Genomic DNA, 24,457 nt, shown 5'->3' on the forward strand with positions numbered 1-24,457 from the left:
TTAGAGTAATGCTAGTCTCTGAAATGTGTGACACAGAAGATTGTATTTGGAACCAGAAACCCACAGTTAAAAAATTTCAGAAGGGAGGAGAAAAAGCAGACAGAATAAAACTAAGTTGAGTCATGAATCAAAGACTGTGTGTATGGTTTATGCTTTTTGGACCTAATAAGGGTAAGTAAAAAGTAGGAAAGCATTACCTTTTTTTTATGAATGTAACTAATACAGTAAAGGGACTACTGACCATAGCTCAAGGTGAAAGCTTCCTCTACAACAAAAAGCAGCCAAAATAAAACCACAGTTTACAAAATAAAACATTTCCCTCAGAAAGTTGATTGGGGAAAAAAAAAAAACATATAAAAAGCTCCTGTTTTTAGAGTTAAAGCTTTTTAATCTCTGGCACATAACAATAATTGAAAGAATTCTGCGAAATTACACAAAAGTATTTGGCGGATTTGAATTAATGGGCCAAGCGAGCTTTTTTTCCTTGGCTTCTCTGTCAAATGAATCATATATCGAGTCTTTGGTTATAGTTTTGGCCGTGGGAGGAATTTCTGAAATGCCAACGTAGTTTTTTTTGGCCATCCTTGAACTGGTTGTGATAGTATAGGCATTGCTTCGGTAACATTTCATCGAGGACATGCAAAATGTCTCTTTCATTCCTCTCCTAAAGTTGGCATTATAGATGGAATACAGCGTAGGTTTAGAGGCTGAAGAACTAAAGGATATCCACGTGATAGCTGTGAAAACAAGGGAACTTTTCTTCAAGTCTCGTTCGTGGGGGTGCCACAGCTGAGCCACATGGAAAGGCAGCCAGGAGAGCAAAAACAACAGATTTAAAATGAGGAACATCTTGATCGTTTTCACTTTGGTCCTTGGGACAATGTTCATGGTCCTCCTCACTGTTCGGCCATCAGTGCCTATTCTCCAAATGTATTTCACAACCTTCTGGTAAAACAAGATGATGAGGACAGACGGGATCACAAAGCTCACCAAGAAATGGATGACGCTATAGGCAGTTCCTTCCCAGGAGGAAGGGAAGAAATAGTTGCAGTGATTGTCCCAGCTCGAGCCAAAGAAAAAGAACACGGGGGTCACAAAGGCAGCATCGAAGACCCACGAGGCCACGATCATTTTCTTGGCCTTCTCTCTGGACACCTTGAAGCTCAGGGGGTAGACAATGGTGTAGAACCGGTCTATGCAGATGGAGAGGAGAACATAGATCTGGACGCCTGGGGTGAGGTACTGGAAATACCGCACGACCTTGCACATGATGCTGCCGAGCGTCCACCTGCCGGTGGCAAACTGCAGCAAGACGAAAGGCGTGCTGGCCATGCTGACGAGGAGGTCCGCGCATGCCATGGAGACCACAAAGTAGTTGGTGGTGGACTGAGTCCTCCTGCTCCGGTGGATGACCACACAAACCAGGGAATTGCCGAAGACAGAAAACAACCACAGGGCCCCAAAGAAAATGCTGGCCGTGGCCACCTCGCCAGGTTTCAGCCCCGGCTCCACGTCTGTTCTGTTGCTCGTCCAGCCACGCGCCTCATGGAATTCCGTCAGGTCACGGCGTGGCAGGGAGGAGGCGACCTCTGTGCAGCTGTGGTTTTGCAGGGGCACCAGCAGTGTGGGCATAACCAAGGGTGGCTTGCTGTTCTCCATTCTGGAAGCAAAAACCATACTCACTTGCTTCCTCTCAGTTCTGGATAAGAAAAGAAGGAGGAGGCCTCCTGTTAAAATGGTGTCATACAGAGTGACCCCCAAGCCTACCAATCTTAACGGACACTTCGGTGGGTTGTCATTCACCAGGGAGGAGGACTTATGCCTTGGCAGGAAAACAGGACTACTATCCAGAAACAGCTCGGGCTCCGTCTCTCTTTCGTTTCAGGAGCTGTTTTAGCTGATCCCAGCTCAGGCTCTCTCTGGACTCCCCCTCTTTTGACCCTTCGTCAAACGGGGTAGAACTCGTGCCAAGCCCCACCCCTGAACATACCCATGTCGCCCTCACTCACCAGGGACCACGAAGGGTGAAGATGCTCGGATCTGGCTCACGGCGAGGGCACCACCCCCCAAATGAAGAGCCGCTGGAATGGGGGGTCAGTAGATGAGAAGTTTTTAAAGGTCGTGACACTGAAGCAATGGGGCTGTGAGTGGAAAACATGAGGAGATGGAAACACACAGATGTCAGCTCTGGAAATGGCTTCCGGGAATCTGTGCATACAGACTGGCTGGCTCCTGGAAGGGGCCCCGTTCTTCCTTCTGCAGAGTTTCCAGTACAGAAGCATGAGGGAAGTACACAGAGCCACCGTATGTAACCCTTACAGGAGCCAGAATAGCGCCTAATTTAATGACCTCTGAAAATGGCTTACTTTTTTCCCAAAGAGGATGTGCTTCATGTTCTAATAGCTTTGCCACTTATCCATGACATATCTTGAGGCCCGTCTGCTTGTTACTGTTTCATAAAAGGACATATTGACAGGAGAACATACAAGGTATCCTCTAAAGAATGTAACCAGGTTACTGGGAAGCTTATGGTCTCCAGATGACTAAAAGCAACCAACTATTAACAGTTAGCTTTTCAAAAGCTTATGATCCTTAGATATAGAAGAATATTATAAAGCCTAGCCTTTATTTTAATTTTGGGGGGAGCTACTTGGTGAGAGAAAAAATTATCCTTTTGAATAGGTAAAATGATTATATACTTGTGAGCTTTTCAGTTAAAATTGGGGTGACTTGGGTCGCAGTTGGAATATTAAGGTCTAACTTGGTCTGAATCTCTTAAGCAGAAAAGAGAAAGCACGGCCCCTAAATCCAAAATAACCAGAGCAATTCCATGGGGGCTGTGGATAAGAGGACAGCATCCAGCATCAGGGCCCAGGGTCCCCCCTGGTGGGTTACTGTGACTAGCCTCACAAAGAAACATTTCTGAAGTTTTAGAGGTGGGATTAAGGAACACATTTTCTGGGGTTTTTTTAAGATTTCATTTTTTTTTAAGTAATCTCTACACCCAATGTGGGGCTCAAACTCACAACCCCAGGATCAAGAGTTGCATGCTTCACCCACTGGGCCAGCCAGGTGCCCTGAGGACAGTTCTTAATGAAAGAACAGTTCCTACTGGCCTGCTTTTCCTCGAAGGACTTTTGCGCTTATTTGTAGCAAGGAGAGGAGTGTTAATATATACTGTCCTCACCAAGAAGCCACATTCAACGAAAATCTGGAGCTCAGGGCAGTCCCATATTATCTTCAGGGTTTTGTTTGTTTTGTCCATGAGGCAGCCCTACTTGATTTCTCAAAAGAAATGTAAGATAATTAGACATTTGACTATTAGAAGTCCTTTAAGCATGTCTGGCTGGTTGAGAGTCAGTTGTAAGAATAGCAACCATACTTTCCTTATAAAAAAAATCAGGATATGCAGTCTGAAAACAGAACATGAGATCTAAAATTAGCATTGTCCTAGAAAATCTGGAATGCATGACCCTTGTACTTATAAAATTGAAGTAATCGCTTCACCTTCATTTGTGTAAAGCCTACAAAATGTCCCCCAAATTTTTTTAAAGATTTAAAATTTAGGGGTACATGGCTGGCTCAGTCAGTAGAGCATGCAACCTGATCTCAGGGTTATGAGTTCAAGCCCCATGTTGGGTGTAGAGATTACTTACAAATTAAATCTTAAAATAAAATAAAGATTTAAAGTTTAAAGGAGACGAGCAAGTCTCCCAGGCAAAAAGGGCTGTTCTAAATATTTTGGATATCTGCGGCCTAAATAAAACAGGAGTTGGTGCCACAGGCACTATTCTGTATTCAATACCCATTATTTTGAAACCTGTGAACTGACTTGTTTCTCTCTTCTTCTTATAGCTAAACATTAAAGATGAAACTCAAGTTTACCACCACAACTTGGGCACCGTGAGGCCTCCCATCCGCCATTACTTCCTCCAGCTGCATGTCACCAGCGAGTGTGTCTACCCACTCTTCTAGCCCCACCACTGGGAGCAGAGGGTCCCGCTCCTCAGAAACTGGACAAGGGAGCCTTGAGGAGCTCCTGAGTCCACATCTCCCCCTGATGATGGCACAGATGTTCTGACTCTACGCAAAATCGCTGCAGCTCTGTTTATTCATTCCATAAATCAAGACACTATGCTAGGTACTAGGGAAACAAAGGTAAGTAAGGCCAAGAAGAAGGCAAATGTATACACAAGCTGTTTGATCATATTATAACTAAATCCTAAAATAATTAAAACTGACACAACAAGACAAGGAGCTAAGTGGCAGAGGAAAACAAGGTCCCGATTTTGCACAGGATAGGAGAAGGAAAGATTTCACAAAGGAGGTGAGGTCCGAGTTGGGGCAAGGAGACCAGGACTTCTTCAGGAAGACAAGGGAATGGAAAAACATTCCAAGGGAGAGAGTAAGAACATGGAATGATTTGGGTGTTGGAGGAGGTCATCTTTCTGGGTTGATCTTTTTCGGGCCCTTTTCCCTTTAGAGACCTCATTTTCTGCCAATCATACCTTCCAGAATTTATCGTTTTTAAATGCCTGACAATCAGACTGGCCTAATTTTCCCCCAAGGTTACAATGAGAGGTTATATTTTCTGTATTCATGGGCTGCGATGTGATCAGACAGTGGATGAGAATATTAACATATCCAGAACGGTTGTGGTATCTTTGTTCACACAGCACTTCAGCATTTTCCAAGTGTGTTTTGCTTTACAGCAATGGTTCTCTAGCTCAGCAACGCAGTGGACCCTCCCAGAGAGCTTTATCTTTTTTTGTTTTTTTAAGATTTTATGTATTTATTTGACAGAGATCACAAGTAGGCAGAAAGGCAGAGAGAGAGAGAGAGGGAAGCAGGCTCCCTGATGAGCAGAGAGTCCGATGCGGGGCTCGATCCCAGGACCCTGGGATCATGACCTGAGCTCAATGAAGACAGAGGCTTAACCCACTGAGCCACCCAGGTGCCCCGAGAGAGCTTTAAAAAAAATACCCCTGCTCTAGTCCTACCCCCAGAGAGTCTAACTGAATTGGTCCAGAGAGCAGCCTGGGCAGTGGGAAATTTCAGGGTTCCCCAGGTGACCCTGACGTGCAGCCAAGATAAGGAATTCCTGCTTTAGAACCGTTCCCATGTTTCTGCCTTTCCCCCACCAAGCTGGGGGCTCCCAGAGGAAGAATGTTATTCTTCTTCTTTACATTAATAATTTTTTATTAAGTATTTACTGAATCAAATCCATGACAAAGAACTGAAATGCGTGACTCCTGCTCTAGGGGGCTCTGCTAGGAGAATTAAACCAGAGATAGAGTGACTGTGTCTTCTCTGGAGCTGAAACACTGATGACCATGGAGACAGGGAAAACGAATCCTGAGCAGAGCAGGGCAGGCGAAACTGAAGTCCCCCTGGACAACTCTTACCTGCAGAAGAATTCCCATTGAAGGAGAGTGAAGGTAGCTGAGGGGGTCCTCAGACAGGTTTCTACAATCCCCACTCCAGAAAAAAATAGTATGTCATATTATAAGTAAGTTCTAGGGTCCCAAAGTAAAATTTCAGAAAGGTTTCCCTGCTTCATTGATTTGGAAATAAATCCCTCTTCAGAGTAGAGTTTCTGAAATACAAGGGCTGCTTAACTGATTTTTATGTCTGGGTCGTCCATATGCAGGAATTTTAACAGCAACAGGAAAGACCTGTTTCCTGCTCAACCTATGTTTTCCCATCCAGTTCTGTGACTGCCACATGACACACCCCACGGACTGAAGACCCTTATTAAAATATATCTCTATACAGGGGCACCTGGGTGGCTCAGTTGGTTAAGCGTCCAACTCTTGGTTTTGGCTCAGGTCGTGATCTCAGTATCATGAGATTGAACCCCACAGCAGGCTCTGCACAGGCGTGGAACCTGCCTAAGATTCTCTCGCTCCCTTCCCCCAACCCCTCCACCAACTTTTTCTCTTTCAAAAAAAATTTTTTTTAAGTATCTAATACTTGAAAATAAGGCAAAGAGAGTATAGCAGATCTTCCTAATGCCATGCTAAGATATTGTTAAATTGGCTTCCCCCAAGAATTATTTAATTCTCTGGGAGAAAGCATCCATGCTTGACTTTGCTATTTACTATATGACGAGAGCCCAGACATGTGAAGGTACGTGTTAACGTGCAGATTTCTGTCCAGCAGAAAAAATAACCCCCAAATTTATGAACTTATTGCTCTGTAGGACATTAACTGATTTTGTGTCTACCTAGCAATCTTATGTCCACCTTCTTTAAAAAAAAAAAAAAAAAGACAGTAACAAAACCCTATAAATACCTATTTATTCGAATGCTCTCGGAACCAGCCTAATGATGTCACCGATTCCTTCAGGAGTAAGTTCACAAATCTCTGGCATGCATTCATCCTCTGTTTGTATAAGACCCATTATTTTATTATTCATTCATTCATTTATTCATTCATTTACTCATTCCCTTAAGGGGGGACAGAAGGAGAGAGAGTGAATCTTAAGCAGACTCCACGCCCAGTGCGGAGTTGACTCTATGACTCTGAAATTGTGAACTGAGCTGAAATCAAGAGCCAGATGCTTAATCAACTCAGCCACCCAAGCACCCCAGGAGTATGACCCTAGCTTTCTGAAAATCACCCTGAGAGGTGGATAAATGTATGAATGATGAGACGCACATGAAAGGACCACAAGGAGGTACAGAGGGGCTCGGCTGACAGACTCCAGGTACATCACATATCTGCCTGAGGCGATTCTTGGCCAAGCATATCAACTGGTGTTTAGGCTTATTCTTGAGTCCAAGAATCCTAACAACGAATGTCTTTTCCCTCATGAAATTATAAAGATTCACAGACATTCTCACAACATAGGAAGACCATTTTCATTTCTGACATTTGTTCAAAAATTTAATGTCAAACTAGAATTTTTATAATGTTGAATTTTTATATGATTTGGTTGGAAAAAAGAAAACTGTAGCATTTTCTGTAAAACAGTAAGCATCTGCTGGACCGAAGCCAACACCTATGATAAGGCTGTTTACTAATGACCAATAAGACTAATTACAAGGACAGCAGTTATAACATTAACACTATGGAGAATTGATAGATATTTTGTGCTTATCTTATGTCAGGTATCTTTGAGGTAGGTAATATTATTAGCTCTATTTCATAGATGGAATAAACTAAGTTCCTCCCCAAGATCATACAGTTATAAAGGAGTCACCCCAGACTGCCTCACTCCAAAGTCCATGCACTTAATCACCCCTGGGGCTTCATGTGTGAGGAGGCCACAAAAGGCAGGATCTGAATTCAGAGGGTCAAACGGTTGTACGGGGATAGGTCTTTCTTGACTCTTCAATCAAAGAGAGGAATGTAAAATTATTCTGCCACAGCCTCTTGCCTACCCACAGATACATCTGTTCAATATGCTAGCTCAGAAATATGTGACATAGTGAACATTTGGGGAAAAAAATCACTCCCACCACATACTGCACAGAGGCTTGGCATCAAAAGTGCAGTAGACATGTTGGTCTGGAAATACAGCCTTTCTTCAGAATAGCCCCTGAAACTACAGGAAATTCATTATGACAGATGAACTCTTATAGCCTTTAAACGCAGGATAAAAGCCGAACTAAACCAGTGTGAACTGAAGGGAGGAGAAGTTTGATCAGTGGTACTAGCCCAGGTAAGAAATTGCCTCCTTTAAATTTTAATTGATATGACTTAGAGAATACCACGGTGGTAGAGATTTTCTCTTAAACATTTCATGACGATGGAGGCTCTGCGTATATGTGAAAAGAAGAAATGCCCAGAACAGGGGTGGGTGACTGGCTTGCCTGAGCTCCCCAGAACCAGCTGTGTGCATTTCTTCCCAACTCCAATGACATCCTGTTGGCATAAATCAGCCACGGTTGGAACAGTCACACCATGGAAATGGACAAACACCACAAATGAGGTTTTTTGCTCCCTGTGCACCCAGCTGTCCCACATTTACCAGCCTACCACTTCCAGTAGGATGCGATTTACAGGGCGACCTCTCCCAGAACCCTGAATTTACAAACATCAAAGGAGGCCACAGAAGGCATCAGAAGCTTCCCGAGTGGCTCTCTTGCTCTCTGGCCCTGAGCTGCGGCTCTAGGGTACACGTTGAGCCAAGTGCTTCATGACTTTGGTGGGGGCACAGGAAAACCAGGGAGGATAAGACACATTCTCACAATGGGCCGCCCAGGTACAGCTGCCAGATGAAATACAGGATGCCCGGTTCAAGGCAAATTCCAGATCAATGACACTTTCTTAGCATAGATATGGACCATACAATATTCAACTGGTGTCTTCTATTTTTATTAGCTAAATCTAGCAAACTTACACCCAGAACGTAATCCTGTGCTAAAAAACATCTATTCTTCATCTTACAACACAGGGATATTGTGAAGTGGATATGTACACAGGCTTTGAAGTCAGACAGCTGAAGTGTGACACACTAGTGTCACACACTATTTGTGTCACCCAGGGCACATTTTCTAACCCTCTTGAGCTCCAGTTTTCTTATCTGTGAAACGAGGATAATTAGTCCCTATCTCACTTGATTATTGTGAAGTTTACATGAGATAATATGTGCATAGGAGTTAAATGAGTTAACACAAGTCAGTCTGCCTGGTACGAGGAAAATACTCAATAAGTGTTATACCTGTAGAGTTCTATAAATTATCTAACACAGTGTTAGATAAATTATAGATAATTATATCCCTGTACAGGGATAACACTTATTGTGTTAGATAACACAGTGTTAGATAATTTATGAGCACGTGCTTAAACAATTAGCACTCTTGGGGCACCTGGGTGGCTTAGTTGGATAAGTCTGACTTTGGTTCGGGTCATGATCTTAGGGTGCTGGGATCCAGACCCACATAGGTGTCCCTGCTCAGCAGGGAGTCTGCTTCTCCCTCTCCTCCCACCCCTGGCCCCGCTTGTGCTCGCGCATGCACACACGCGCTCTCTAGCTCGCAAAATCTTTTTTTAAAAAAATTAGCACTCTTATGGAGGGTCTTCAGAAAGTTAAAAATAGAACTACCTCATAATCCAGCAATTGCACTTCTAGGTATTTACCCGAAGAATAAAAAGATACTGATTCAAAGGGAAACACGCATCCCAATATTTACAGCAGCATTATCAACAATGGCCAAACTATGCAAACAGCCCAAGTCCATCACCTGATGAATGGATAAAAAAAGATGTGGGGTGTGTGTGTGTGCATGTGTGTGTAATGGAACAGCAGCCATAAAAAAGAATGGATTTTTGCCATTTACAATGACATGGACGGAGCTAGAGAGTGTTATGCTAAGCAAAATAAGTCAGTCAGAGAAAGACAAATGCCGTATGATTTTACATATATGTAAAATTTAAGAAACATATAAGCACAGGAAAAAAAGAGACAAATCAAGAAAGAGACCCTTAACTATAGAGAACAAACTAATGGTTACCAGAGGGGAGGGGAGTGGCCGATGGGTGAAATGTGTGATGGGGATTAGGGCATGCGCTTGTGATGAGCACGGGGTTATGTATGGAAGTGCTGAATCACTATACTGTACACCTGAAACTAACATTATACTCTATGTTAACTAACTGGAATTTAAATTAAAACTTATTAAAAAATTTTTAAACTTAGCCCTCTTACTATTGTTAGCCCATAAAAGTCTTAAAAGCCCTATGACAAGCAAATTTTAGTAACCACATCACACATCACGTACTATAGTGATAATATTAACATGAGTCACATAATTTAACTATGTTAAGAGCCAGTGGCTTTGGGGGAGGAGCCTAGTAACTAATCATCATTCACATTGTTGGTTTTAAGGGGAAAATCACTAAGGTCCAAATAAATCAACACAACCTTTCCCCAAGTTGGGCATGATTTCTTTTAGTGACATATTAGCCCATAAAACTTTTTTCTATACCCTAAACCAAAACATGTAATATAATGAGTTGAATGTTTTTCAAAAGCATCTAAAATCTACTCTGCTAAATTACTTCCATTAGGTAATTTTGAATACTTGCTAAAAACCTCGTATTTCCAATGAAAAGAACTTCCCTCCACCATTTGAGACTCTTAGTATCACAGGTTAATAAGCCTAGAATTTTCTTGAATGCTATTTTCCCCTTTCCTATTATAGATTATGAAATATATACAAATATTCTTCCATAGTATTTCCAGATCTGTGCCTTTCAATCTGTTTCCCAACTGGGATTAAGCTCAGTTTCCTGAGATCAGACCGGGTACACCATCTTTGTGTTTGGAGACTGGTTGTCTAAGGAACTACATTTACTCTTCTACAACATTTACCTTTCTTTGTCCTTCACGCGAATTTTAAAGTATCAGAAATAAAAAGTCAGCATCATAGGAGTGATTTCTGGAAACAAGGAAGGCTTCTATCCCAACTCCTCTTACCATTAGAATATCACTCTTTGGGGCGCCTGGGTGGCTCAGTGGGTTAAAGCCTCTGCCTTTGGCTCAGGTCATGATCTCAGGGTCCTGGTATTGAGCCCCACATCGGGCTCTCTGCTCAGCGGGGAGCCTGCTTCCCCCTCTCCCTCTGTCTGATTCTGCCTATTCTCTGTCAAATGAATAAATAAAATCTTTAAAAAAAAAAAAAAGAATATCACTCTTTTAAGGTCAAGGTCCCAATTAAAATGTAATATGTACGTAATTCCTATGTAAAATGTAATGCTTGGGAGTCCAAGCTTTACTCTGCAAAGTTTCTGCTGGCTGCAAGCTGCAGGCCTCTCCAAATTCGTTACAAACAGTGTTGCAGGAGAAAATGTTAGGTCATACTGGCACCCCAACGTGGGTATGTATAAAGGACACTGGCCAGTATTTCTTACCCTATTGCCACTTAGTAGAGTCGTGCATAGGAGGAATGCAGCTCCAGACCTAATAATACTAAACTTGTCCCTCTCTCTACTGTTCCCACAAAATCTGTAAAGTCAAATAAGGTGGGGAAAAAAGAGAAATAAACACTAAGAAACTTCACCCTAAGAAATGACTATGTTGTTACAACGGTATATGTAAAATCATCTTCTATTTCACATTTACCTAATATTCTTTTCATACATAGTATGAACAGGATTGTGCTAACTACTGGAAATACAGAAGTTAACAAGATAGACAAGGTTCCTGCTTTTATGGAGCTTATCTCTGGGGAAGGGGAGTAGAGAAATAACAGCAAAACAAACAAATACATGCACAGTAAAGAAATGGCTGGTGCTATGGAGGAAAATAAAGCAGGATGAGGTACCAAGGGTCCATGGGAAATGGAATGATAGGTGACTGGTTGGTCACCTAATGGCCATTCCCAACTTCTCCCTTACCTTCCTCTGTCAAGTGGCTGAAAAGGCAACATAACCACTTTCCGCCATCCCTTGCAGCTAGGGATGGTCACATCAACATCCTCTGCTTCTGGAAAGACAAGAGGAAATCTCTAGAAGGGTGTTGGGAAGCTCTTGGAAAAATGTCTCTTTCTTGGTAAGAGGAAAGAGGCATGCAGAGTGTTCTCTCTTGTGGGTCTGGCTGCCCCTTGCTTCTCACCTTTGTAAACTTGTCATGTGATGATGTCAGGGCACTGGGTGGTATCTTAGAAGGTCAAGGAAATCCTGGGACTCACAAAGATACTACCCAGTGTCCTGACACTGTGGTGCATCCATCACTAGACTCATTAAATAAGCAATATGTTATGGTTTTAAGCCCCTCTGAGTTTTCTGTTATTTGCCTCTAAAACCATCCAGACTGATGCAGGGTCTTATTTCAGATGGAGTGGCCAGAGAAAGGTTCTCTGAAGAAGTGATACTAGAGCTGAAACCCCAGTGATGAGAAGTCAGCCATATGAAAACTGGAAGAGCATTCTGTGCAGAAGCAATGTGTGCAAAGACCCTGGGGCAGGAATAAGCTATAAGCTGGAGCAGATGAATGTGGAAGGAAATGGCTCCTGATAATCATCAGAAAGCTGGGCAGGGAATCAGATCACACGGCATTGTCGGGCACAGGTATTAGTCCTACTGCAGTGAAATCCATTGCAGGTTTTATGCAAAGGCGTGAAAGGAGTATGACCTGATTTGTTTTAAAAATACAACTTTAATTGCTGTGTAAGTGGCTAAGAGAAGTGGGGGGCATCAGTTAAGATGCTATTACAATAACCTAAGTAAGTGATAATGATGGCTTAGACCTAGTAGCGATGTAGGTGGAGAAAAGTAGATCAATACTGAAAATATTTTGGGGACAGCCAACAAGATTTGCTGATGTGTGACAGGGTTTGGGGGCAGGGATGACTCCCTGGGCTTGAGGTTCTGAGATGGGGGGAAAGTTTGGGGAGCTGGAAATCAATAATTCTATTTTGGGTGAGTTGCATTCTTATTAGATACCCAAGTAGAGCTATCCAGTTGGCAGATGAATATCAAAGTTTGGAAAAATGTCTATTCAGATTATTTGCTCATTTTCATTAATTCATTCATCATTCCATAAATACATTTTAAGATTCTACCCTGTGCCAGAATGTACTGTGCTAATAAGAACCATGTATACAATGGCCAATAAAACTGTGCCCCTCCCTTCATGAAGATCACAGTCTAATTATGACTATTGTGGAGGGATGTGGAGAAGAGTAATAAATAAGTATAAATAAAGACAGTAAGTTGTAATGAGCAGAAAAGAGCTGAAGAGCAGAGCATGGCAGGAGGGCCTGCTTTGGGGCTGGATGGTCAAGGAAGCAATGGGAGCAGTAGGAGCCAAGACAGAGAAGAACAGGGCCATCTATGGTAGACTCTCTAGGACTCCTCCTGCAGACAGATGACAGGACAAGGAAACCAAGTTACCAAGCTGCCTTGGATCCCCAGCCAGCTTTCAGATCCTGAACAAAGTTTCAGACTCCTTGAGGCCTGGCCTTAGGGCTTGTTATAGGCTGCTTCCCTTGAGGCAACTCAGACTTCTCTGCAGTCCAAAGAACCCATCACATGGTGGGGGACGGGGTGGGGAAGAGAAAAAAAGGGGCAAGTGGGCCCCGGAGGGACAAAGTGCCTCTGGAAACTTCCTTGCACTCTTGTATAAGATGTGTTCCTCTATTCTCCCATCCCACTCACACTGCATCACCATTGGGTCATTTAAGCAGGAAGCAAAGAATGCCTTCGTTTCTGCTTAGAGGAGGAAGGAAGCGGGGGGAAAGGAGGAGGTCTGACTCACTCCCCTGCAGGTCACTGCTTCACGGAGTCAGGGCTGTCCAATAATAACTGCAACTGGATGACTCCCGCACATCGTACAGAAGCGAGATAAGTCACTGGGGGTATTGATCTGTGCTGTGCTTCTTGTTGAGATTCTTCCCTATTCCCTTCTGAGAATGAACCCAGACCCTAAATGCTGCCTTGTCTTGGAGGAGAGTCATATCGCTGGGCCCAAGACAACCGTTTCCTTGGCTTTCATTTTCTGGAGGCTGAGTTCTCTGAGGGGGATTTCTACAGAGTGTAGGAGGAAGAAACAAGGATGTTAGAACCAGGATGTGGCTGTGGCCCCTGGAGTCATGCAAAAGGCAGGCCTGGATGGTCACGAGAGATCTTTTTGGGGATGATGAAAAGGTTCTGAAATTCGATTATGGTTGTGCAACTCTGTAAATATAACAAAAATCACTGCCTTGTACACTATTATGAGTGGGTGTTATGCTATACAAATAGAGTTGTTAAAAAAAAGAAGAAGAAAAAGGTAGGCCTGGGACCCTTGCCTCACTTCCCCACTGCACTCCAGGTAAGTGACAAGTGATAATGGAGGAGTGCAGCAGAGGGGCTGGATCCAAAGACTTCCTGGCAGAAAGTAGAGTCCACTGCCCCAGGGCAGGTACCAAAGCCATGATCTCCCAGCTTTCAAGGATACACGCCATCTCAGACCATAATTACACCCTGCCACGATCAGAGGGGATCCAAGGTTAGAGGGACCACCCATATATTTTGCTGGGTTTGCAAGCCCCAGGACCTAGGAAGAGGAAGAGAATCCCAGAAATGCTTGTCACTGACTTTCCCAGTAGCCTGAAAGGATGGAACCCTGCTGTTATTTAAAGGAAGTAATGTATGTAGTAGGCAGACTGGCCTCCTAAAGATGTCCATGCCACACAGCAAAAGGGACTCTGCATATATAATTAAGGTTATGAAACTTAAAATGGGAAGATTATCCTGGACTATCCAGGTGGCCACAAACTAACAAGCCCTTAAAAACAGAGGATCCTCTCTTCTAAAACAGAGGATCCTCTGCTTCTAACCAGGATCCTCTGGTTAGAAGCAGAGAGATGAGGCAAAAGAAGTCAGAGAATGATTTCAAGCATGAGAAGGAGCAGACATGCTGGCTCTGAGATCCAGGAGCTCCGATGCAATAACCAGGGAGAGGCCACTAGTTGTTACAGATGGCCTCAACGGAGAGCCATCCAGAAAATGCGACCTTAGTCCTACAACCACAAGGCACTGGATTCTGCCAACCACTGCAAAGAGCCTGCAATCATCCTCTGAGAAGGAACACAGTCAGCCAAAACCTTGATTTCAGCCTATGAGACTCAAAGCAGAGAAACCAGCCAACCCACCCAGACTTCTGACCTGTAGAACTGTGATATAAGAAATAACTGTTATTTTAAGCCATTAAATTTGTGCTACTTTGTTCTGCAGTAATAAAAACTAATTCGATATAGCCATTTCTTTGATAATTCAGTGTGAACATTAAAATTCATACCAGCCATCCTACCACTACCTTCCACTACCCCACCAGCATCTGGAATATCAGAAACCTTGAGAAGCTCGAACAGTATAGTGCTTTCTGGTTTACCTTAAACATGGGACTGGGGGCTAAGAAACCTAGGCTCTAATTCTGAATATAAGTACTAAATAGCAAGACAAGAGACACAGGTCTTGCTTCTGTATCACAGTAAGGACCTTAAGTAAATCAACCTCTCAGAATCTCCATTTCCATGGCTATAACATATGTGAGTTGGTCTAGATGATTTCTGAAGTCCTTTTAGCATTATGAACTAAAACTGATAGGCAGACATTGTGATGAGCAACACACATTTGTTTAATTTATAATTCACTACTTTCACCTGGCAGAGAGCTCACCCCTAGAGTGCATTTTGGTGGGAGGAGAGGGAAGCTAGTTAGGGCTGCTGGGGCTTCTGTGAGCTTCTGATATCCAAGATCAAGAGTATGGGTCTCCAAAGGAGGGATGAATTTTCCCTAGAGGCCAGCTAAGCAGCCCTCCCCAACAACCCCAGTAATTATTCTGGAAGTGCCAACAATCTCTTACTGAAGATTCCCTGCAAGAAGTGGTCTGGTCAAAGAGGACTTGCCAGCTGTGTCTGTCTGCCTTCCTATCTACTACCAAGCTTCTCTGAGGGGAGAGACACTTACTAGAACCCCTGGCTATCCTCTACCTATTTCCCATACCTCTCTTTCCAGTATGGAGTCTTTCGAATTCAGAAGCAGACAGTTTGGCCAAGGCATATGCACCTCCCCAAATTCAATTTAATTCATTACCACAGACATTTTTTTAATAGCTGTGTGCTGAGTCTAAAGTAGAGGCAAACAGCTGTTTTGGAGGTAAGCATTTAGTTTCATTTTTCAAGCTCGGATTTCAGTATCAACATCTCTAGTTGCGCAACTTAAATAAGAAAGAAGCAAGGAGGCAAAGACCAGACACGTCACACTCAAAGCAAAGAACTACAGAGATGCAATTTATAGGAATTTGAAAAGAAGGTGAAGTTGTTAAGCACGGAGTACAAACACTACACAGAGAGTTACTAAGAACTCTGATTTTCAGAAATATATTCTGTCTCACAGCAAATTCACAGCAACACTCAGGGTAAATTTTGATCCTCACCACTATGGTCAATCAGGGTGTTCTGAGAAAGCAAACCTTTAAGTTCATAGAGCAGAAGTTAGATTTGAATTTGCTTTCATGTGCATTTTTCATGGACAAATTATGCAACTGTATGTAGTCAGTTGTCATTGAAAATATGTTGAATGTGGGGTGCCTGGGTGGCTCAGTTGGTTAAGCCATTGCCTTAGGCTCAGGTCATGATTCCGGGGTCCCGGGATCAAGTCCCGCATCAGGCTCCCCGTTCTGCAGCAAGTCTGCTTCTCCCTCTGACCTTCTCCCCTCTCATGCTCTCTCTAGCTCTTTTTCTCTCTCTCAAATAAACAAATCAGAATCTTTAAAAAAAAAATGTTGAATGTGTATTTGCATGTTTCACATGGTTAATATATATTTTAGTACTGTATATTTTTAGACATCCATTCAGTTAAAATGATATTGCTCTCTTCTCTCAGGGCTTCTTACTTTAATCCCCTCTGCGCATCAGTCATGGTTGACCCAAATCATCAACACCAGGCATTTTTAGCCTTTCTTCCTCAGAGACAGATGTGACAAATGTGTTCATACATGGAACACACTCCTACAGATATACCCAGAATTATGTGCAACTCTAGGAGCTTGACCTGTAACTCCAACACCAGGTCCTCAACCTAAGAAAGCATGTGGAAAAGAACATTATTATGTAAATATCCTTAACTTTGTCCTAATTAATTAAAAAAATCACTAGCAAATCTTGGTACCTGATTTATTAGCAAGCAATTATTTGCAACAGACATCCTTTGTTTGGGACATATTTTGACACCATGATTGATAAGCACAGTACACTATACTGTAAGTGTACAGTATACACCTGAAGTCTGAATTCTTTTTTTTTTTTTAAGAATTATTTATTTATTTGAGAGAGAAAACATGAGAAAGAGCACAAGCTAGGGGAAGGGCAGCAGGAGAGGGAGAATCTTAAGCAGACTCCCCACTGTGTATGGAGGCTGAAGCAGGGCTCAATCTCAGAACCCTGAGATCATGACTTGAGCCGAAATCAAGAGTCAGACACTTAACTGACTGAACCACCCTGGTGTCCCTGAAATCTGAATTCTTGAAGGCTAAGGGTGCCTATCACAGAGAACGGAGGAAGAGACTGTAAGAGACAGAAATATTGTTATTTTTCAAACTGGGCAATGATGGGATACTATGAACCTATTATAAAAGTCTATTAAGGAGCATTTTTCTGGAAGTAACTAATCTCCTACCTATGATCTATAAAGATCAATTCCAGAAGGTTTCATAGGCTGCACCCAAACTTGAAGGCATGCTTCCTTCTTTAGATGTGGAAGAAAATAACTTTTTGCAGATCTTAAACATGAAGAGGTTATATAATGCAGTGATTAGGAGCATGGGCTCTTAGAGCTGTGGTTCACAGGTCGTTCTGCCTCCCAGGGGACATCTGGCAATGTCTGAAGACATTCTTGATGTCACACCTGGGGAAGGAGGGTGTTACTGACATCCAGTAGGTAGAGGCCAGGGACGCTGCTAACCATTCTAGAGTGAAGTCAGATAGCCTCCTGCAACACAGATGTAGCTGGCCCCAGTACTAACAGTGCTGAGGTTGAGAAACTCTCCTGTAAAGCAGCCTGCCTGGGTTTCAGGTCACTTAATACTTGTGTAACCTCTACCAAGTTACTTAACATCTTTGTCCTTATTGTCTTTACCAATGAAATTAGGATAATAATGGTACCCACCTCATTGATTTGTTGTGAGAATAAAACAAATGATGCAAGAAATGATGCAAGAAATGAAGCAAGAAAGAACAATGTCTGAAATAAAAGGAGTGCTCAACAAATATTTACTTTCCTTATCACTGAATGCACTGAGAAAGACTGAGAAAGAAATATACCAAAATTTTAACAGTGGTGGTTTCTAGGTGGCAAGATCATGACTGATTTTTATTACACTTCTTGTTTTTGTTTTTTTTAAATATTTTTTTTGTTTATTTGACACAAAGAGAGAGAGGGAGCGACTGAGCACAAGCAGGGGGAGCAGCAGGCAGGGGAGAAGCAAACTCCCCAATGAGTAAGGAGCCTGACGTGGGGCTAGATCCCAGGACCCTGGGATCATGACCTGAGCCGAAGCAGTCGCACAACTGACTGGGTCCTTGTGTTTTTGTGTGTGTTTGTTTTTGTTTTATTTAGGATTTTCATTTATTTGAGAGCGAGACAGAACTCGAATGGGGAAGGGCGGAAGAGGGAGGAAGAAAGAATCTGAAACAGATTCCACACTGAACACAGAACCCGTGCAGTTCAATCCCACAACCATGAGATCATGACTTGAGCTGAAAGCAAGAGCCAGACACTTAACTGAGCCATCCAGGTGCCCCTAATTTCATCACACCTCTCCATTTCTCTTCATTTCCCAAATTTTCTAGAACTGTATTTATATTAACCTAATATCCAAAAATGTATATATTTTTAAAGAGTGCAGAGGAAAGAACTTTACTTGTCACAGAGCAGAAAGAGTACAGAATTCAGATCCTGGCTCTATTTGTTGTGTGGGACTTCAGGCAGGTTGGTTAATGTCTCTGAGCTTCAGTTTTCTGATCAGAAATTGGGGCTAATAACCTATACCGCAGAATCTCTATCAGGATTTCACATGCAGACATCTAGTGCCTAGGAAAGTATGCCAAATGAGAGGCTCCATGAGATGATGGCTTCAAAAGTTTAGCTGAGGGAATATGACCCCATAAACAGGAAAATATATTTATTATGGTACCCCTATTTTACTTTTGAAACTGTCCTCTTGGAGAGACCACCTCTCAGCTCATGTCATTTTTTTGCCTTGGTTCATAAAGGAGAAGTTGAGTCCATACTCTAGTTCTTCTGTCTATCCCCTCCTCCTTCCCTATGTACGCATATGCTAGGAAATGATCCAGTCAGTGGGCTGGCAAGGCCTGACTCGGGTGGCAGAGTTTACTGGCAGTGGGCAAATGACTGTGCCTGAAAGGCAGGACCCAGGCCTCACTTTCTCGTATCTGCTCCCCATGCTCACTGCCCCCCTTTCTATCTTGTCTTTCATTCCAAGTCTCCAAGTGGAAAGCACACTTGGCAAGGCCTCTCTGTAAAGGGACACCTCTCTACTTTCTCTCTCTGTTGGATCTTCTCCTGTTCAGCTGGTTGAGCAGAGCTGGGATATTTGAGAGAGAAGAGTAGGAAGCCCAGCAAGGCTTCCAGACCTCAGCCTGTAGAGGACACCAGGCTGGCTTCTTTGGGTAGCCCTGCAGGAGCGTGGTGGGCATGCAGCTCGTGCCCAGCTGTACTGGGTTGCCTGCAGAGCTGTTTCTTCTGCACAACTCACTGAGCAGGTAACACTGGAGGTAAGGAGGATGAGTGGATAGGATTTAAGGACCCATACCTTATCTACAAACCCTATTCTTCCTCTCCTTAGTGACTTAATTAGACAGGAATAATATAACAGGTATGTTTGTGATTATCAAGAGAAGTGACTTTTTTTTCTCCAATATTTTTTAACATAATCTCTACACCCAGTGTGGGGCTCGGATTCATGAGCCCAAGATCAAGAGTTACACAGGAGCTCCAAGAGAGAGGACTACTCTAACCCCAGTTAGCCTGCTAACTTGAATTCAAATCCTAAGCAACATTTCCAGATACCTTGAGACAATCTTTAACACTCAAGTCCTAGCTGCCATGGTTTGGGAAAGGCAGCCTGGCTCCAATCTACTCTAATACTAAGGATCCCAGGGTTCTCTGGGGAGGAGTCCTATAGTCCTGTGAGCTCTTGGTTCATCATTCTGAGGACTGGGAGCCACAGCTGATTAGGAGAGGCCTGCCTGGGGCAAGAACTGACCTCCACACGTTCAATCTCAACCCAAGGTGAACTATTTCAAGTGTTGGGAGATGGTGCCAGGCAAACGCCACAAGAAAATGAGATTGTTAGGGTGCCTCTACATCCAGATATAAATACAAATACCAGGAGAACTTCATTCTAAAGATAAATAAAATGTCAGGGGGATTCATAATCCCCAGGAAAGAATTTATGGATACTTCTTGAACTCTAGTGTGCTACTGCTCCAGAGTCAGTCAGACTAGCATATATAAATTTCAGACATAATTCTGGTTGTTGCCCAGGTCTCTCCTACTACACTGTCCTCTCTATGAGCACATGCAGAACAAAACAGGCATGGGCCCCTATACAGGCCCCGGCAGAATGCTTTACAGAACTTCCACAAATGGGTATTGAGAGCTTACCATAAACCAGGCCTAGTGCTAAGTGCTAGAAACCTGATGATAGAAGCTATGGTCCCTTTGCTCAAGAAGCTCACTTCAGGAGACTATAATTGTGTAAATGTGGTACTTGTCCCAGGGAAACAGATTTCAGCAGGGATCCAGGGTTTAATATAAAGGACCCAAGTTCAGTATTGTAGGGGACCTAACCACTCTTCAAAGTATTCTTCAGTGAAACCGTGAAGGGAAATACCTCATTTAGTAAAGAATCTCACAAATTTTAGATTTCTATCCCTTTTTTTTCTACTTATACCTTTAACCTAGTAACTTCCCTTAGTTTTCCTATAGCATTTAAGAATGAGATCAGTCATCATTTATTGTCAAGAAGGGAAACTACACAGAGCATGGAAGAAATCTCTGTATTTCAGAAATTTCTAGAAGTTAAGAAAAAAAAAGTTCTTTTTCCCTTAAAACCTAAAATAATTTGCAAAGAGAGTAATCTATTCCCTTGAAGTATGGTAATATTATTTTAAAGCAACAAATCTAGTCCATTCAATGCCACAGTTCATATTCATAATTTTTAGAAGTTGTTAATCTATTTATTTTATTGTGAAAACCAAGTAAGTGCTTTTTAAAGATAGTATGTTTAGGCTGGTATTGTTACTAGGTTCAGCGGATGAAAGAATGTTAAGTTCAATTTTAAAAAAATCAACCATGATGTAATTCTAGATTTCTTTTTTGCCTTTGGACATCATCTGGTCACCATAGTAACACAGTATTTTACTACTAGACATCTATACAGCTCAAAGGGAAGAGAAGAACAGGCAATTACTTACTGGGGTATTTGGGGGTACAGAAGATGACTATTGGGATAATTTAATATATAAATATAGATTCCACTGGAGCTCTGTTTCAGCCAGGCAAGCTGATTTGATCTTCTAGTAGCGTCAGCTGAACAAAATCTGTAGCCAAATCAACTGCTGACATCATTTGAAATAACACAAACAGGGAAGAAGCATAGGTTAGGTTAGGAGTTAAACTCATGGACTCAGGTCAAGTTTCTCGGGTCCAAATACTGTTTCTAGTATTTGCTAGCTGTGTGATCTTGGGAATATTCCCTAACTTCTCTGTGCCTTAGTTTTTTCATTACCAAAATGTGAGTACTAATACCTCCCCCAGAGGGTTACTATAAGGATTAAATGACGGATTATTTGTGCTTATAATGACGTCTCACACACAGCAAGAACTTTGTTAAGTATTTGTTAAAGATGAAATAAAATTTGAATTTGCTAGCTTCCCTCATTGTGCTGGGTAGAAATGGTCAAAGATACCAAGATTTGAGTACATGACAGATTATTTTAGCCTGTAACTTTGGAAGATTCCTTTGAGAACTTCCTGGGAGCCTTCTTGAGAGCTACTCTGTAAGATTTGGAAGTCCGTGGCACTCTACTATCCCAAACCAGAGACGGAAATAATCATAAGCTCTTCTGGTATCAGGAACATCAGAAGGCAGACAATTGCACAGCACAAAGAAACAGCATGCCTGCCCACTCAGGCTCCCTAAGCCACTGCCAATCACCTCTGGGAACACCGGCACAGAATAAGCAACTAAAAATGGAGAAAACAAGATTTTATGGCAGTGACAAAAAAATTTAGTTGATTTCAGTAATATTATTTGTTTCCTCTTTCCAGGACTCAAAGAAAAAAAATCATTTTCATCAATTAGTGCTTTGTTTTATTAATTATCACTATACATAATTTCCATCAATTTTTCTTCAAGGGGCACTTACTCTGTTTAATCAATTCATTTTACAGAACTATCTAAGCATCTTTTCTAGACCTGTAACAAATCTAAAGCCCCCTAACCAAATCTAAGCCAGGATAAAAAATCTCCGAATTGCCTGGAAAAAAGAAGGTATCATGTCCTGTAAGCCAAATTTCAGCCACGATACCACGGGATCCTCGGCACATACCTTCATCTGGACTTGATTTCAGAGACGGTCTCCTTGGGTCTTCTCGGTCAGGAATAGTCCTTGCATAGGAGTTTGGAGAATGCCATACACCACCGGGAAAGCTTGGGAGCACATTCATTTCTGTCCTCTGCCTTCCCCTTGGCTCATTGCCTGCTTCCTGGTAGGAAGACAAGATGACGCTGTGCTGGGTTGACTGTTAAACCATCTTCCCGCCCCCAGCCCCACTCTCTTGGTGCCCCTCCCTTCTCCTTTCCAAGGCTCTGGAATGTGTCACATGGGAAATGGATCATGTGGCTCAAGGGGAGAATGTGGCCATCTTCTATCTCCCTTCCCCCACTTTTCCTTTCAGGAGCAAAAGCAGCAGAAATCTCTGACCTGATTGGCTCTGACCAAAAATCTCCATATGAAAAGGAGAAAATTAAACCAAACCTCAAGGATTCTCCACTTTCTTTTTTGTTTTATTTTTCATCTGAACATTTTATTCTGGACATTCAGGGTTGCTTGGTAGGAAGTGAAATGTTACTTTCCTCCCAGCCTCTTTCTTTCTTTCTTATCATCAACACCCTAACACGATAAGGTGTTCCCTCACTCCCCTCTGGAGCCCCCTTAGCAAGTCTGAGACAACTGAGTGTTCAGCACCAAGGACAGCATTACATCCCTTTCAGCATTCATTAAAACCATTTGTCTATTTCATCCTCAGGTAAATAAAGATATTTTTAAAATATTTCTCTGAGGTCTTGTGTCCAAATATAAATCAGGCTGTATAATTAGGGCTCTGACTGCCCCTACTATCAACTTATTGCTACCTTATAAATATAATTTTTACATATCATTAAACCCCAAATCCCATGCCTATCTACCTCCCAGTCCCCATTCTACCACCCATCCCCACCCCTTAGATATACTCCATGTTTTGGGGGAAGGGGAAATTCTCACAACACAGTTTACTATATGCCCATATATCTATGCTTATGGACAAAACAAAATGCAGAAACACATAGGATTTTTTTTTTTTAGTATATATGTCAAGATGTCCTTAGCCCCATTCCTAGGCCTCAGGCAGAGCTGAATTAGAGAGGCAGGGAGGGAGTCTGGTGGAAGCTGTTTTGTGCAGGGTCTATCCTGCTTTGCTGACGTCCCTGTTGCCATGGTGCTAGGTAACTGCTGAAGGGGATGATTTCTTTCAGAACCGGTCACCATGGGACCCTGCTGACTAAAGAAAGGGAGAGGGAAAAAGACTGAATTGCTGAGGAGGGCTTTCAATTAGCATTTTCAGAGCCAAATTTACCTAAAATTCAGTAAGCCCTTTCCTTACTGAATTGCTGCTGACCCTAAATCTCAAAAGCATTCTGGAAATTAGTTTGGACACTGCGATGGTCACTCCCCCATATTCCACTGCTTCTTTCCCCTAAAGGTCTATTTAGGTGCAACTGAATGAATATGCCAGCTTCACAGAAAGACTGTGGAGTGCCATCCCAGAGTAGGAGGAAAGGACATAGCAACCAATTTCCCCTCACGTTAGGGCTTCTGACTTTTATGACACCATTTACCCAAGTCCCAACAGCCTTAATTGGGAGATGCTTTAGAACCACACCTGACTGCTGATGCAAGGAACAATTTGCGAATGCTTTACAATGTTACAATGTTATGGGAGAAAGGACAAATATTTTTTAATGTGAGCTGCTGAATTATTTTGAATAAAAATAAATTTGATTAGTTTAAGGTCAATCCTTTGGATAGATTTTGGACTCCCCCAAATCAGGATTTAAGCTCTACGTTTGTCTCATTAGGCTGGCATAAAACCGATTGTTTCTAACTCAGAGTCCTTACCATGGCAATTCTAAATATTATTTTTGGGGAGCAAAAATACTTTCAATATGCAGGAATGCAAATTCTGTTAAAAAAAAAAAAGGGAGATTTCACAGGGGAGCTGGAGTATAATTTCAAGAAATCAAAGTTCCTTCCTCGCTCAACATTCACATCTTAAGACATATTTACTTCTTTTATTTTAGAAGAAAAGTCAGATTAATTCCAGTTTTTCTATATAAGACTCATAGAGGACTTCAACTCTGCTAATTCTGATGCTTGGTGCTTTCAGAAAATTCATTTATCAGGAAAGATGGAGAGGTGTCTGAAGAAATTCTTAGAAAGCCAGCAGGATGGTGACTTCAATGTCCTCTCCCTTTTCTTTGCCAGTAGTATTGACAAGAACAACACAAACAGCTAATATGTAACATGTCCCAGGTGTTTAGCACATGTCAGTCAGTCCTCCTACCAAACTGTGAGACAGATACTATAAGGAGCTCTCCTGTTTTATAAATGAGACTGAAGCTTCCAGAGGATAAGGAAGATACTCTGAACTGCACAGCTAGTTAGTGTGGAACAAG

General features: G+C 42.4%; 1 protein-coding gene across 3 annotated transcripts; it reads right to left on the reverse strand.

The window, feature by feature from the left end:
- Positions 1-367: 367 nt before the first annotated feature.
- GPR19 (G protein-coupled receptor 19) lies at positions 368-24,234 on the reverse strand. Of its 3 annotated transcripts, none has more exons than XM_032855025.1 (3): positions 24,069-24,234; positions 22,071-22,227; positions 368-1,699 (listed from the first exon to the last, which is right to left on the reverse strand). In XM_032855025.1, the coding sequence occupies exon 3, from the start codon at positions 1,675-1,677 to the stop codon at positions 430-432; it is 1,248 nt and encodes a 415-aa protein (XP_032710916.1). In that variant the 5' UTR covers positions 1,678-1,699; positions 22,071-22,227; positions 24,069-24,234; the 3' UTR covers positions 368-429. The 3 variants fall into 3 exon arrangements, with proteins under 3 accessions (XP_032710916.1, XP_032710917.1, XP_032710918.1); XM_032855026.1 differs by lacking the exon at positions 24,069-24,234 and adding an exon at positions 2,010-2,141 and having other exon boundaries at positions 22,071-22,452; XM_032855027.1 differs by lacking the exons at positions 22,071-22,227; positions 24,069-24,234 and adding an exon at positions 20,934-21,063.
- Positions 24,235-24,457: the final 223 nt, after the last annotated feature.

Source organism: Lontra canadensis, unplaced genomic scaffold, assembly GCF_010015895.1.
Source record: "Lontra canadensis isolate GAN:19392208 unplaced genomic scaffold, GSC_riverotter_1.0 scaffold9, whole genome shotgun sequence".
Taxonomy (NCBI): Eukaryota; Metazoa; Chordata; class Mammalia; order Carnivora; family Mustelidae; genus Lontra; species Lontra canadensis.